At 40.8% G+C, this 13,914-nt stretch overlaps 1 protein-coding gene across 3 annotated transcripts in view; it reads right to left on the bottom strand.

Moving 5' to 3' along the window:
• SCN8A (sodium voltage-gated channel alpha subunit 8) overlaps positions 1-13,914 on the bottom strand; it is a 130,442-nt gene that overhangs the window by 74,066 nt on the left and 42,462 nt on the right. For all 3 annotated transcript variants that reach the window (XM_040234172.1, XM_040234171.1, XM_040234170.1), the window contains exons 6-10: positions 11,393-11,614; positions 10,172-10,235; positions 8,948-9,089; positions 7,227-7,433; positions 5,678-5,971 (exon numbers count right to left, since the gene is read on the bottom strand). In XM_040234172.1, coding sequence (XP_040090106.1) covers positions 5,678-5,971; positions 7,227-7,433; positions 8,948-9,089; positions 10,172-10,235; positions 11,393-11,614 — 929 coding nt within the window. The remainder of the gene's footprint in view (positions 1-5,677; positions 5,972-7,226; positions 7,434-8,947; positions 9,090-10,171; positions 10,236-11,392; positions 11,615-13,914) is intronic.

Raw genomic sequence — 13,914 nt, 5'->3', positions numbered from 1 at the left:
TCCCTGCCCTCTCAAAAGCTACAGCCTAGTATAAAATATTATGGACTATGTGAGGAAATATTATATATTATTTTAGACCTCATATAGTATATAATAATACCTGACTATTCTTAACTGGAAAATCCCATGGATGGAGGAGCCTGGTAGGCTGCAGTCCATGGGGTTGCTAAGTCGGACACGACTGAGTGACTTCTTTTTCACCTTTCGCTTTCATGCGTTAGAGAAGGAAATGGCAACCCACTCCAGTGTTCTTGCCTGCAGAATCCCAGGGACGGGGGAGCCTCGTGGGCTGCCGTCTATGGGGTCGCACAGAGTCGGACACGACTGAAGTGACTTAGCAATAGCAATTCTTAACTGATAAGAAAGTGATAGGAAGTGATGGAAAGATAATGATAAATTCTGTGATCCAGGGACACTCAGGGATCAGGATCCTGAAAAAAATACAAACTAAAAGTAAACAGTGTATCTATTATTCTTTAATTCTTTGTTCCATTCTTGGCAAAAGAGTCCACTGCAATCAACATAGAAGGGAAAAGATGAACTTGTCCCATTTCACCTTGTACCTCTTGTATCTAGCCCTGATCTGGCCAATTCCCTAAGGAGACACATCCTGAGAGTAGCCACCCTGGCCCCTCCCCAATCTTAATTTTCCTGGATTGAAGGGTTTCACTGATGACTCGGGACCTGTGGCTCTATTAACTCCTGTGATTCAGCTAGTTTATGAGATGGGTCCTATCAAGAAACCAGGAAGAAGCGTCCGGTCCTTTTGAGGCAGTCACATCACAGCTAACTAAAAATACTACTTTAGATCTAGGTGTCTGCTTGGGAGAACAGCTCTGGGATGTTTTTGATTTGAGGGCATGGCCTCAGATTACACAGAAAAGTTAACTGGGAATTTCAGGGTATACATGTCAGCTGTCTACTGGAATGAAGCTTAGCAATGACTAGGGTGTTTGGAATGTAAGAAACTGATGATTTAAATGTCCTATTTCCATGCCATAGTTCATCTTTTCTTCATTTCACTTTTTCTTCCCAACACAACAGTGGTTCTTAAAATGTGGTCTGGGAACTCCTAGGTCCTTGTGCCCTTTTCATGGGGGTGGGTCACAAGATTAAACTACTTATAATAATATTAAGAAGATGTCTGCCTTTCTCACTCTCATTTCTCAGAGGTATAGACTGCAAGCCTGACAGTTTCCCAGAATTTAAAGGTTTTTCTTATGAGCTTGAGCAGGAACGTATGTGATGTTTTAATATTCTGTGTTAGTCCTTGGAAGAGCTGCATAATTCAGTGAAGCAATATTTCCCAAAGGATCAATGTAGTATGCTACAAATCATTCAAGAATTAAATATCTATGGTGTAAAATACAACAAAAGATTTTAATATAACAGTATCAAGTTACTAATACAGTTTCAGCTTCCACATTGCAACTAACCATTTAAAAACCTACTGTTATCCAATTTTGGAATAGCATCAAAGAAGAATATTCACAATTATCTGAAAAGGTTGTTAAAATATTCCTCCCTTTTCCAACTATATCTGTATGAAAACAGATTTTCTTTAAATACTTCAACCAAAAGGAATATTGCAACAGACTGAATGAAGGTATGCTATTCCAGCCATCTCCCATTAAACCACAGATTAAAGAAATTTGCAAAGATGTAAACAGTACCATTTTTTTCTGTCAAACTTTTTTGATCTGGAAAACAGTTAATTTTTTAAAAAATATGTATGATTTGTGTTAAACATAGGTTTATTATTACCATTTTTTCAATAAATCAGTAAATGAACGTTATAAAATTTCTTAATTCTTATTTCTAATATAATAAATTAAAAAATCTCTTTGGGGTCCTCAATAATTTTTAAAGATATGAAGACCAAAATGTCTGAGAACTGCTGCAGCAGAATGATTAAAATACTTTGCCAAAAGGGACTTTATAAACTCACCTAAAGCCTAACAACACAGCAATAATTTTATGTCTCAAGAGGATCTAAAACTAACACTGGAAATCAACTGTACTCCAGCAAAATTAATTAAAAAAAAAAAAAAAAAGCGGTTCTCAGCAGATCTGCAGTACAGGCCACTGATGTTCACTTGAATTGTGTGGTAGGAAAACCAAAGTCACCTTCACTGTTAACCCAACCCAACAGATGACCACATATGTGTGGAGGTAAGTGGGGAGGGGATAGAGACTGCAATACAGGCTTACAGTCAGAAGAACCTGGTTCAAATCTTGACTCCAACACCTACTAGCTATATAACCTTAGATAAAAGAGTTAATCTCTCTAAGCCTCGACCATTTTTCCAGATAAAATCAGAGAAACTGCAGGAGAGTCCTAGGACAAAGAATATCACTGCCGGGCAGTTTCTAAGGAAGTCTTGGCAGTCAGCCGTGGCCTCAAGGGCCTCAAGGAATTCACGTTTTTTTCCAATGGGGAAATGAGAAGAAGTGACTATTTTCATGTAAAGCAGGACATCTCAGAAGCCCAGCTTTATTTTTTGAGCCAGGGAGCAATCAGTGCAACTCTGTGCTGAAGCCTATAGATTAATCAGAGCTCATTCAATAGCAAAGTGTTAAGGGCACTAAGGTATTTATTAACAAGCTTAGGATGGCTCTCAAGGCAAGCGTTGGATTACAACAAAGCTACAATCACACTTTCCCTCAAAAGAGGCTGAACTAGGGGAAAGGTGAGGTGAAGGTGAGACAGAGATGGTTCCATAAAGAAGGCCATAAAGAAGTTCCAGAAAGGGTTAAATCAGTTTTACAAAAGTACTTCATTCATTTTTCCAACAAATCTCTGAAGGTACATAGAAGTAGGCCTTAATTTTAGGACTTTATGTGAGAGAGGACAGGATATGAAGATTAGTAAATATAAAACCACATAGAGTAAAAAGCAACACACAAAGAGGGAACATATAAAACATAATGGAAAGATGAAATGATAATTTCTAACTGGAGGTAGGATGGGGGCAGGTCAGCGAAGGTTTCTTGGGAGAAGGATGTGAAGAGTAAGTATAATGTGCACATTCAGAAATGGAAAAAACAGGGCTTCTTAGAGAGGCTGTTTCGGTAGAAAAGCAGCACCATGTATGAGAAGCATCTAACAGTTCTCTCTGGTGTGAGTACAGAGTGCTTGACGGGACACAGGGACTGGAGACCGTGAAAGGGGAGCTGAGTCCTGGGAAGCAGGGTGCTGTGATTTCAGTGCTGAAGGGTTGGGACTTCTTTAGTACACAGGCTGAACCTGATTAGGGGGAATTCCCTCTCCCAATCTTCTTAATAACTGTTTTAAGCTGTCACTATTTTCTTCACCCTCCTGATTCAACTTCTCATTCCCTTTGATAAGATTTTAAATTTCATACATTATTGAAAATGAGACTGTCAGGGGTCATCTTTCTCCGTTTCCTACTCCCCATCTACAAACTTATCCCCCCACACACACACCTATTGCCTTATGTGTTTTTTTTGGCGGGGGAGGACAAGGTGCCCCTTTCCTGTTCAAGACTACACCTATTCTCACATCTCCCAAGACTGTTCTATTTTCTTTTCTATTTTACTCTACTCCATTTTCTACTTCTGTCTCCCCTTTTTTTGGGTCTCCCCCCTATAACAGATTATAAAAATGCTTACTTTCACCCACATTCTTTAAAAAAGTTTGAATGGAAAGTCTCTTCCCATTCAATATGGCATCCACCCTTACCCTGGACTGAAATCTGTCTTTCAAGTTCTCAAGGACTTCTAGTGCCAAATCTAACAGGGATTTCCAGTTCCGATCTCATGATGCTTCTCTGTTAAGCTTCAATCCACTGATCGCTCCCCTCCCTCTCCTACCCTTGTGCTCTCCAGCCCTCACTGCTCTCTTGGTTCTCTTCGCAGCCCTCATGACCAATATTCACCTGTTTTCCTCTATGAGGTCCATCTCCGAAGCCCATGAACACCAGTGTCATATTGCACGTCACTGTCCTTTCCCCTGACCCAATCTCTCCAAGTCGTCTCAGCCAGTCTCTCGGTTTCAGCCACTATCTCTTAGCTCAGGACCTCTTCCCTGAGCTATCATTTGACTATCCACATGTCTAAACTGGTTTCCCAACAAATAATTCATATTTGGGATGTCCAAACTGGAACACACTTTTCTTCCAAACCTGGAATGTCCTTTCTTCTATCCTCCTGTTCCCTCACCAACACACACGCTCATTACCCGACTAGCTCCTATTTATCCTTTATTGACCTTCCCTAGAAAATCTTTGCTGAAGCTCCAGGCTGGGATAGATCTGTGCCTTCTAAAACACATCTGTGTATTTCAACTATGGAACAGTACCATCAGTGCTATCACAAAAATAATTTTTTTGGTGTATCTGGCTATCCCACTATCCTGTAAGCTCCCTAGGGCAGACATGGTGTTCTAACCACCTTTCAATCTCTAGGACCTAGCACAATCCTTGACACATGGTAGGCACTCTATAAATGCTTGGTAATGAATAACCAGAGATATGTTTTAGGAAGTGACTGGCTGACAATATACAAAACATGAGAGAGAGACAGAGACATACCAGAGGGAACGAAGCTGTACTGGATAACTGCAGTAGAACAAAGTAATATAAAGTCTGAACTAAAGTAGCATTAATAGGAACAAAAAGAAGAGGGTGGACATGAGAGATTTTGCTGTGATAAATGAACTGGACTAGCAAAGGACTGAACCAGGAGGTGAGGGAGGTAAGGGAGAGGCACCATGAATCATCTCTAGAGAAACAAGAAAAGACTGGCTGCACTGCCATAATCAGGAACTGCAATCTATCCTACACCTTACAAACTTTCTTTAAAATGGGGCATTAAGTAGCTTAAGAATTGGATTTTGGTGGGGTTCTCTGAAGTCCAAAAATATCTATCATATCATGAAATGTATAGTAATACAATGCTCAATAATTATCCATAAGTCCTCTCCCTTCTCTCTCTCTTAACTTCCCAATTTAACAAAGTTAGGTAAAATTAGAGGCTTTTAATCTACCATAGGCTAATTTATCAGCATGACATTATAAATCTAGAATAATTAATTATCAGAACTTGCCACATTCAAATAAGGTGACCTAAAGAGTTTCATGACTTTTTTTTTTTTAAATCTAAAATTACATACAACTCTTAAACAAGGTATTTGATCTAAATTCTGAAGTTCAGATGCTAAGAAAAGTTCTTCATGATGTTTTAGAGCAGTGGTCTCCACCCTTTTTGGCACCAGGGACCAGTTTCATGCAAGACAATTTTCCACAGATCGGGGTAGGGGTGGGTTTTAGGATTATTCAAGCATTTTATATTTATTGTGTACTTTATTTCTATTGTTATTACATCAGCTCCACCTCAGATCATCAGGCATTAGGTCCCGGAGGCTGGGGACCTATGTTTTAGAATACAAGGCCTGCTGGAGTGACACAGATTTTCCTGCTGCAGTTAAGTTTGCCAAAGGTGACCAGGTTGTCCTGGGTGAGATTTAGAGCAGAGAAGGCAGCCTTTATATGCAAGTAGCACTTCTTCCTAGAGGAAAACAAAGTGGAGTGTGGAGGTGGCCTGAGGATGCAGGGATGGGACTGGAAAATGTAAACCCAAAGAGGAACATGAGAATCAAGTAAGATTAGGAACCCTAGAATTTCTTAGGCTTCTGTGACCGGCACCAACAGTTTACCTGATTCATGATGGAAAACTTCCTCCCTATTCTGTTGTCTGGGAGCCGAAAGCCCTTCCTCCTCATACCATCTTCTGATTCTGACTTGAACACCTTCTCAGGATCCCCTTTCTCCTCTCCTTCGGAGAGCTCCTTTTGCTTCCTCTTCTTTCTCCGGTTCCGTCTCTCTTTGGCACTCTTGGAACTCAGTTTAGAGATTTCAGATGAGCTCCGGGGAGAGCCTGCCCCTTCTTCACCTTCTTCCTCTATGGCATCTTCTGAGACAGTTCCTGCTGAAGTGGCCATCGCCGCCGCCTAGGAAAGTAAAATTTCACAGCAACAGACCAGATCGGAAGCAATTAATTAGAGCCACAAAAAGCTAAGCAAGTGGTGGAGATCACTTCCTTCCTTTCCCAAAGACAGGGAAAAAAGGAGAAAGGAAAACAAGCCTGTCAGAGGACACTGTGGTGGGGGCCTGGTATCTCCATTTCCTAGCTAAATTTGTATGGTGGCACACAGCCCTGCATAATCAGAGCGGAACTTCATGGTGAGAGCTTTGGGACTTCCTCTGTTTAGTATCTCAGACAAGAACTTGGCTGCCACCTTGATACCAAATGATTTTTTTTTCTGGCAACTCTGAAAATCAATACTATGTATTATGGCCCTAACAATGTAAAAAACACATGTATATTTGGATAAAAATTAAAAAGTAAAGTGTTATCAGTGATAAGAAAACTGACTCTGTATGATTTCAATACCTTTAGACCATGAAACTTTTGCACTTTGTTTTATGACCCAGGATACAGTCCCATGTCTCTCAGTTTATAGTCCACGGGATCGTGAATAGAATTTGCATCCTGCTGTTGAGTGAAAATTATATAAACCTTAATTATGTTGAAGTAGTTCATAGTGCTTTTCAGGTCTACTGTATCTTTCTACTTTCCTATCTGTTTGTTCTATTAATTTTTGAAAGTTGGATATTGAAACTCTAACTAAAAATCTTAATTTATCTATTTAAAAATAATTGTAATGGACAGTGGAACTATATGTAACTTTGTTTGGTATTTTCCAAGTCTCCTGTAAATATCACCATACTTTCATAATTTTTTCTAAAAAAAAGTAAGATGTTAAGGTGTTAGTGGAATCACAAGTTTGTTTTTTAAATTTTACTTCAATACTTTACTTGTATCTTCTTTTCAAGACTCGGTATGAACACAGACAATCTCTGAAGGAGATCCTAATGTTTCCCCCAACAAAAACACCTATGCTTACATGATGCATTATATAAACTGCTCTGGTCACTTTTTTTTTTTCTCTCTCCAGCTATCACAGCAGTTGTGCACTGAACGGTTGAGAGATTCAACAGAAGATCATATTCACAAACAATCTGGCCATTAAGACAAATGTAACAATTGGACTGACCATCTGCAGTTGTTATTTGGGTTATTTCAATCAGATCAATGACTTCTGTTAGACAGTGTGCCTAGAAAGATCAACTGGACTGGCAATCAGATGGGGCCTTAGTCACCACGATCTGGCAGGAAGGACTATGGCAGAGTTGATCACCAACCTGTGCCTCTTCCTGTTGCTTCTTAAGCTGCTCTAACATTGCTTTGAACTCGGCCTCTTTCTGCTCTGCTTCCTCCAGTGTTGCCTGATTCTGCTCTTCATAAGCCATGGCTACCACAGCCAGGATCAAGTTCACCAGATAGAAAGAACCCACAAAGATGACCAAGACGAAGAAGATCATGTACGTCTTCCCAGCTGCTCGTAAGGTCTGGAAAGACAAAAACCACTTCTTAAGTTGCTTGCATCAAACGAATCCGGCTGAAAACAACTCATGGGTTGATGTTCCTCTGCAGAGGCAGTGCTGCACTTTGAACAGGACCAGCCTTTCTTGTGCGGAACTTCTTCACACTGCAGACACTCAGCATCCCCAGCTGCCAAATGGCCTCCCCTACCCCAGACTCACAGGAAATGTCAGTAGTACCTCCTATTCACTGTGGCAAAAAAAAAAAAAAAATCCTCTTCCATTCCAAATACTCCTAATAAACTCCTTCCATAGAAAAATGCTTCCTTTTTTAAAAGGAAAAATTGCTCTGAGCTAAGAATTACGTTTGACTTTGTCAGCTGGTTTTAAAACAAGTGTGAAGAAATGAAAACAAAGACCTCAGGTCATTTATATACTGGTCTTCAAAGAGCATTTACAGAAATCTCATCTTTGGAATCAGGCCCAACTCATAAGAAGTCCCTATCTTGAGTGACATCCTTCCTTAGCCGTTTGCAATAGGATGAGTTTTTGCAGAGGGATATAATGTGAAGGATGTGGGGGTGGGGTAGGGGAGAAAAAGGAAAGAGGATCCTAAGAGTATTCCTTTCACTAGCACCGAACAAACAGACATCAAAGAACAACTGGGTTTTAGTTTATATTCATATACACAGGATCCATTATCACTTAGTTTTCATTTTTATTCTTCTCAACCACAAATATTTCATGGAACTTAGCATCAGTTACAAGTATTTCATGGGAATACTAGGCTGTACAACAGAAAAGAAGCATTCTAGGAACTCCTAATAAGAAACTTTCATTGGAAAAAAAAAGTTAGTTCACTTAAAGGGTTTCCTTCATGCCTGAGGGGTTCACAATTCTTATTATCAAACTAACTAGCATTATCAAAGGCTTAGAGTCAAATGTAAAACAATGGATTATCAGAGAATTTCTAAGTTGGAAGACCCTCAGCAGTCATCTAGAGTAACTTCTCCATCACATCCAGCAAAATTAAATGACTTGTCCAGAGTCACCAAAGCAGGCCAAGAGAATGGCAGTGACCGTTAAAAAAAAAATTGTCACAATGTTCTTGAACAAACACAACTGTGTTATAAATCTCAAAATGTTGACATACTTAGACTCCAAGATCCTTGTGGATAAAATCTCTTCTTTATAATGTCTAGCAAAGTGCCTTACACAACATGTTTAAAGAGGCCCTAAGCCCAAACATCCAAAAGGAGAAATACTGAAGATGGTCTGCTGAAATAGGAAGGACAGAGATAGAAGATTCCCAGGCCAGGCAAGAGGCTCTCAAGTCTGTGAGCATCTACAGCTATACATGATGAGCATTAAAGAAACTGGGCCAAAAGCTGGGAGAATTCACTTAATTTTGTAAACCAGCTGACGCTGAGAAATATGACCCAAAGATTCTGTATAATGTCTTCACCAAAGGTCTCTTACACAGAACGTCCCCAACCCCACATATTGTAAATTCCACCACCAAAAAACATGGTATTACTTACTAATTGATACAAGTTTTCCCAGTAGTCCTGGGTCATAAGGCGAAATAATGCCAAGAAGGCCCAGCTGAAAGTGTCAAAGCTCGTGTAACCATAGTTGGGGTTCCTTCCTGCCTTCATACATTGGTATCCCTCTGGACATTGCCTGAGGAAAGAAAAGGAAGCACCAGGCTTTTCAGCATAATCCTACCCGGTCATCAGCTGGAAGTCATCGCTATGACCTTGCAGATAATAAACAGCCATCTATAGAGGCTATGCCAACAAACAGGAATTTTAAAAAAAGAAGAGGAAAGAAACAAAGTAGCCAGGTGAATTTTTCAAAAATGATGTCCTGGGGACAGTCTAGGATCAGAATCACCTTAAAAATGAGGATACCTCTGTCCTAGATAAGACATAGGAATAAAAACTCTGCATACGGCATCCATGCATTTACGTTTGTAAGGGGCATGTCAGACGATTCTTACGCATGCCAGAATTTGAGAATCGCTGTCCGAGATTCATATCAGTGTGCAGTTCAACCAAATTTAACTTAGCTACTAACCTAAATGACAAACGCCCAGACGTTCCTCTTAATCATCTCTATTCTCTTAACACTCACTATGACAAACTGTATCATACTAGGATTTCAGTGATCTCAGTTATAATAGTTCTGCTGCTTTAAGACTCACCTGATATTTATTCCAGTGTAATTTCTAGTGTCTATCAATAGTTCAGTATAGAAATTAAATGGACTTCTAGTTAATATCACTGAACTGTATATGTAAAAATGGTTAAGAGACCAAATTTTATGTTATGTATATTTTGCCACAATGAAAAAAAGGCGGGGGGGTGGGGAGATAATACATTGCAACTCTTTTCCCTCCCACATTCTTTCAGGCCTGGCATCTTTGGGGTCAACCTTGGGTGCTAACCTATCATGAAAATAGTGCCCTTACTCGATAACTTTTTGTATTAAGACAAAATGAGGGGAGTCTAGAAGAGACAGGCAAGATATCTGGTGTTATAGATCCTATTCTTAGCCTTTTATATCTTTGATTGTGGCTTAAGACAAATAGCCACCTTCACCTACTAGTGAAATGTCAACTTTGGATGGACAAATATAAAACAGAAAGAAAATCTGAGTCAACCAATTTACTACACGAGCACAAAGAAAGTAAAAATATTGTTCATTTTTGTGTGACACAATATTTTTGGGGGGAGGAGAATAAAATTAAGTGAGCTACTTACCCAGCATCAGAACTATTCCCACAGAGCAAAGGTTCCAGCATACCAGGAACTATGTAGAAATTTGCTAGAAAAGTTTGAAGAGGCAGGAAATGAATAAGGCAGATTTAAGTGAATGAGAGAATAAGGTTACACTGTTCCTAAGTAGCCCAGCAGAAACAGTTATTGATTTTAGCTCATATAAATCTTTTCTGACAGCAGTGAAACCTGATAAGAATTCCTTCCCATTAACTATTTTCCTATATATATTTAACAATGAAAAGTGCTGCCATGTGGGCTTTAATGCAACGTTCTTTTCAGACACCCGATTCCTACTTGTATTAATACTTCAGATCTATATGCCACATTCTAGTACGTGAATCAAGGTCTAAAAGAGAGGTTTCTGAGTCCTTTACCCCTTTACACAACTCTACCCTTCTATCCTTATAACTTCTCTTTACCAAAGATAAACTGATCACTGGTAACCATGTCCTATTTTAAATTAGAAGACATGTTTCCCTTTCCTGTTTGTGTCCCTGAAATCCCCTTTGAACACTTTCTTGTGGATACTTACCTGCCTTGATTTCCTCAAGAGTGACTAAGAGGGATACTGCTAACTTTCCTCCCTAGTTTCATACAAGTACAGGTGGCGCTAGTGGTAAAGAACCCCTCTGCCAATGCGTCTTTAAGAGACGTGGGTTCCATCAGAAAGATCTTTCCGTCAGAAAGATCCCCTGGAGGAAGGTGTGGCAATCCATTCCATTACTCTTGCCCGGAGAATCCCACGGACAGAGGAGCCTGGTGGGCTACAGCCTATAGGGTCACAAAGAGTCAGACATGACTGAAGCGACTTCGCACACATGTACACTACTACACCAAATATTCCTAAGAGTAACACCCAAGTGCTCTGGTTCCTGAAGTGAACTTGGGGAAAAAAAGGATTTTTCATCAAGTTTCTAAGCTCGATTTTCCAAAGCAAAAGTTTAGGGGTACATGTGAGCAAAATATAAAGTTTCACTTATCCTTTTAAAGGGAGAGAAAAGAGAGAAGGGATGAGAGGGCTGATATTTGCAAGCTTCTGAAGATAATCTGACCTCAAGGAATGGGAGAAAGTTCACAAAGCTCCTCCCAGCAGTCCTGGCCTTTCTTTCTGGCCCAGGCACTTTTGTACAGCCCAGGGGTAGCTCCGTCATTCGCACTGGAGAGGGACGTTCTCCCCACTCTTGCAGAGAAAGGGCTACCTACTTTTATTGTTGATGTACTCTTCCCAGTCAAAGCCCTTGGTGCCGTTTTCGAGATAGCTCTCGTTGAAGTTGATGGGCCACACCACACACTTGTTGCGCAGGTTCCCCATGAAGAGCTGCAGTCCGATCAAGGCAAAGACGCTCAGGCAGAACACTGTCAGGATCATCACGTCTGACAGCTTCTTCACGGACTGAATCAGGGCGCCCACGATGGTCTTCAGGCCTGAGGGGAGAGAACCCCCAGAGTGAGAGTCGCCCCACAGCCCTCCCCACCTCCCCCCACCTCCCCCTCAGCCCTGGCTCCCACCCCTCCCCGCAGCACACCCTTGAAACATGGCCACTTCATCTTTTATACCACGGGAATAACAGTGGGTCAGCAACATTATCACTTTTCCCAGGGGCATCAATTTTTAAGCCAATACTTCTGGAAAAGAAAGCCCCTTCTCCAGTATGTGGCTCTCTTCTTCCTGGAAGTACTTTCTTGTCTCTGACTCAAATGAGTCAAGCTCTTTTGCCCGGGCATCTCCACAACTGCTGCTCCCTTTGCCTGGAATGCTTCCTCCGTTCTCTTGTCCCTCCTGCCTGCATCCTATTCACCCTCCACTCTCAGCTAGATAGCAATTCCCCCAGAAAGCCTTCTCTGACATCACAACTCTTCTCCCTCCTCTACTATCACTATTTTAATAGCACCTGTTAGTTTCCTCTGTGGCATTTATCATGGTCATAATTATGTCTGTCTTGTTCATAGCTGTATTTGTATGGCTTAGCCCACAGCAGGTACTCAGAAAATATTAGCTGAACAAACAAATGGAAAATCAGGAATAGAGGAGGCGTCCAGGTTGGAAAGAGAACTACAGGGAAGTTTCAAAGCCAACAATAAGTGAGAAGGTACAATAAGGTTTCCCAAGAGCTCTGGAAATGCCAATGTATTGAAAAGGTTGCTGCTGCTGCTAAGTCGCTTCAGTCGTGTCCAATTCTGTGCGACCCCATAGACAGCAGCCCACCAGGCTCCCCCGTCCCTGGGATTCTCCAGGCAAGAACACTGGAGTGGGTTGCCATTTCCTTCTCCAATGCATGAAAGTGAAAAGTGAAAGTGAAGTTGCTCAGCTGTGCCCGATTCTAGTGACCCCATGGACTGCAGCCCACCAGGCTCCTCCGTCCATGGGATTTTCCAGGCAAGAGTACTGGGGTGGGGTGCCATTGCCTTCTCTGATTGAAAAGGTTAATTATTATCAATTCAGTATTTGTGGTTTGTCTTTTCACTAAAAATTACACATTTTCTGCATCACATATATGTCCTGTTCCCTGTAACTGACCTTTTTTCTGTCCTAGATTAAAAAAATAAAACAAAACATATAACCCACTCGAATTGGTGGCTTAAAGGCAAGCCACTGTTTCAAATGTAAATCTGCAGGCAGATTTCTTAACTGCACAGGGAGAGATCAGTGACAGGATTCAAAGCAAAGTATGGTTGTGGGTTCATGACGTTTGGATCGAGACTGAGTCTACATGTGGGTCTCCTGGGCATGCCCACACACCAGCGACCTGTAAGACATAGCCAAGGGGAGCACTGAGGACTCCTGGGGGCCGAAACACCAGGACGGACAGAGGCAGACACAGAGCCTTGACACACAGGTCTCAAGAGGGGGCTTTCCCTAAGTTACTTCTGAAAGCAAGAATATCCAGTGAAATTCTACAGAAATCCTAATCCTGGCTCTAAAGTATGAGTCTGGGTAGATAATTACTAATCTTAATCAAATTATACCACTTACTTGTGTGGCCTGAGCAATATACCTAACCTCTTGGGATCTGTGTTTTCATCCCTAAAATGGGGATACTTATAGTTAAGTATCATAGGGCTGTTGTGAGGCTTAATTAAGCGTGACTAATATAAACCCTTAGCACAGTACCTGGCACACAGTAAATAACTCAAATGTTAACCCCTTTTGTCTGAACCTCAGTTTACCTATCTGTAAAAAAGTATTGATAATACCAATCTCGTTGGCTTGTTGTGAGGTTTGAATAAGGTAATGAATATTAAATACCAAGTACACTCCAGGTACTTATATCTTGTTAGCTATCACTGTTATTCATTGCCCTCCTCCAAGAGATATGACTGGGATAATATCACTGAGTGGCTAACCTTGTATGATGGTGATCTAATGGCAGATGTGGACATGACTCTTCTTCTGCTGTATTTTGCAAGTAACCACCTAGAATTTTCAAAGTTAAGCCTGAGAGTGGTAATGGATGCTGTGCTTAGCACAAGACCTGGCACAAACCAGGCACTTACTATGTGTGTGTGTGTATTTAATTGGAGGATAATTGCTTTACGATGTTGTGGTGGTCTTGGCCATACAACTAATCTATTTTTAAGTTCTTTGTTGAAAGAGTAAATGAATATGAAATTTTCTTTTCTCTTACACAGATATCCTGAAAGACACGGAAGAGAAATTAAAGTAAAAAGAGCCAAGAGTTAGACTGTAGAGAGCTGACAGTGTGCAAAGGCCTGTGCTTTCTCAC

Source organism: Oryx dammah, unplaced genomic scaffold (genome assembly GCF_014754425.2).
Source record: "Oryx dammah isolate SB20612 unplaced genomic scaffold, SCBI_Odam_1.1 HiC_scaffold_29, whole genome shotgun sequence".
NCBI lineage: Eukaryota > Metazoa > Chordata > Mammalia > Artiodactyla > Bovidae > Oryx > Oryx dammah.
This window is presented reverse-complemented; position numbering and strand designations above follow the sequence as displayed.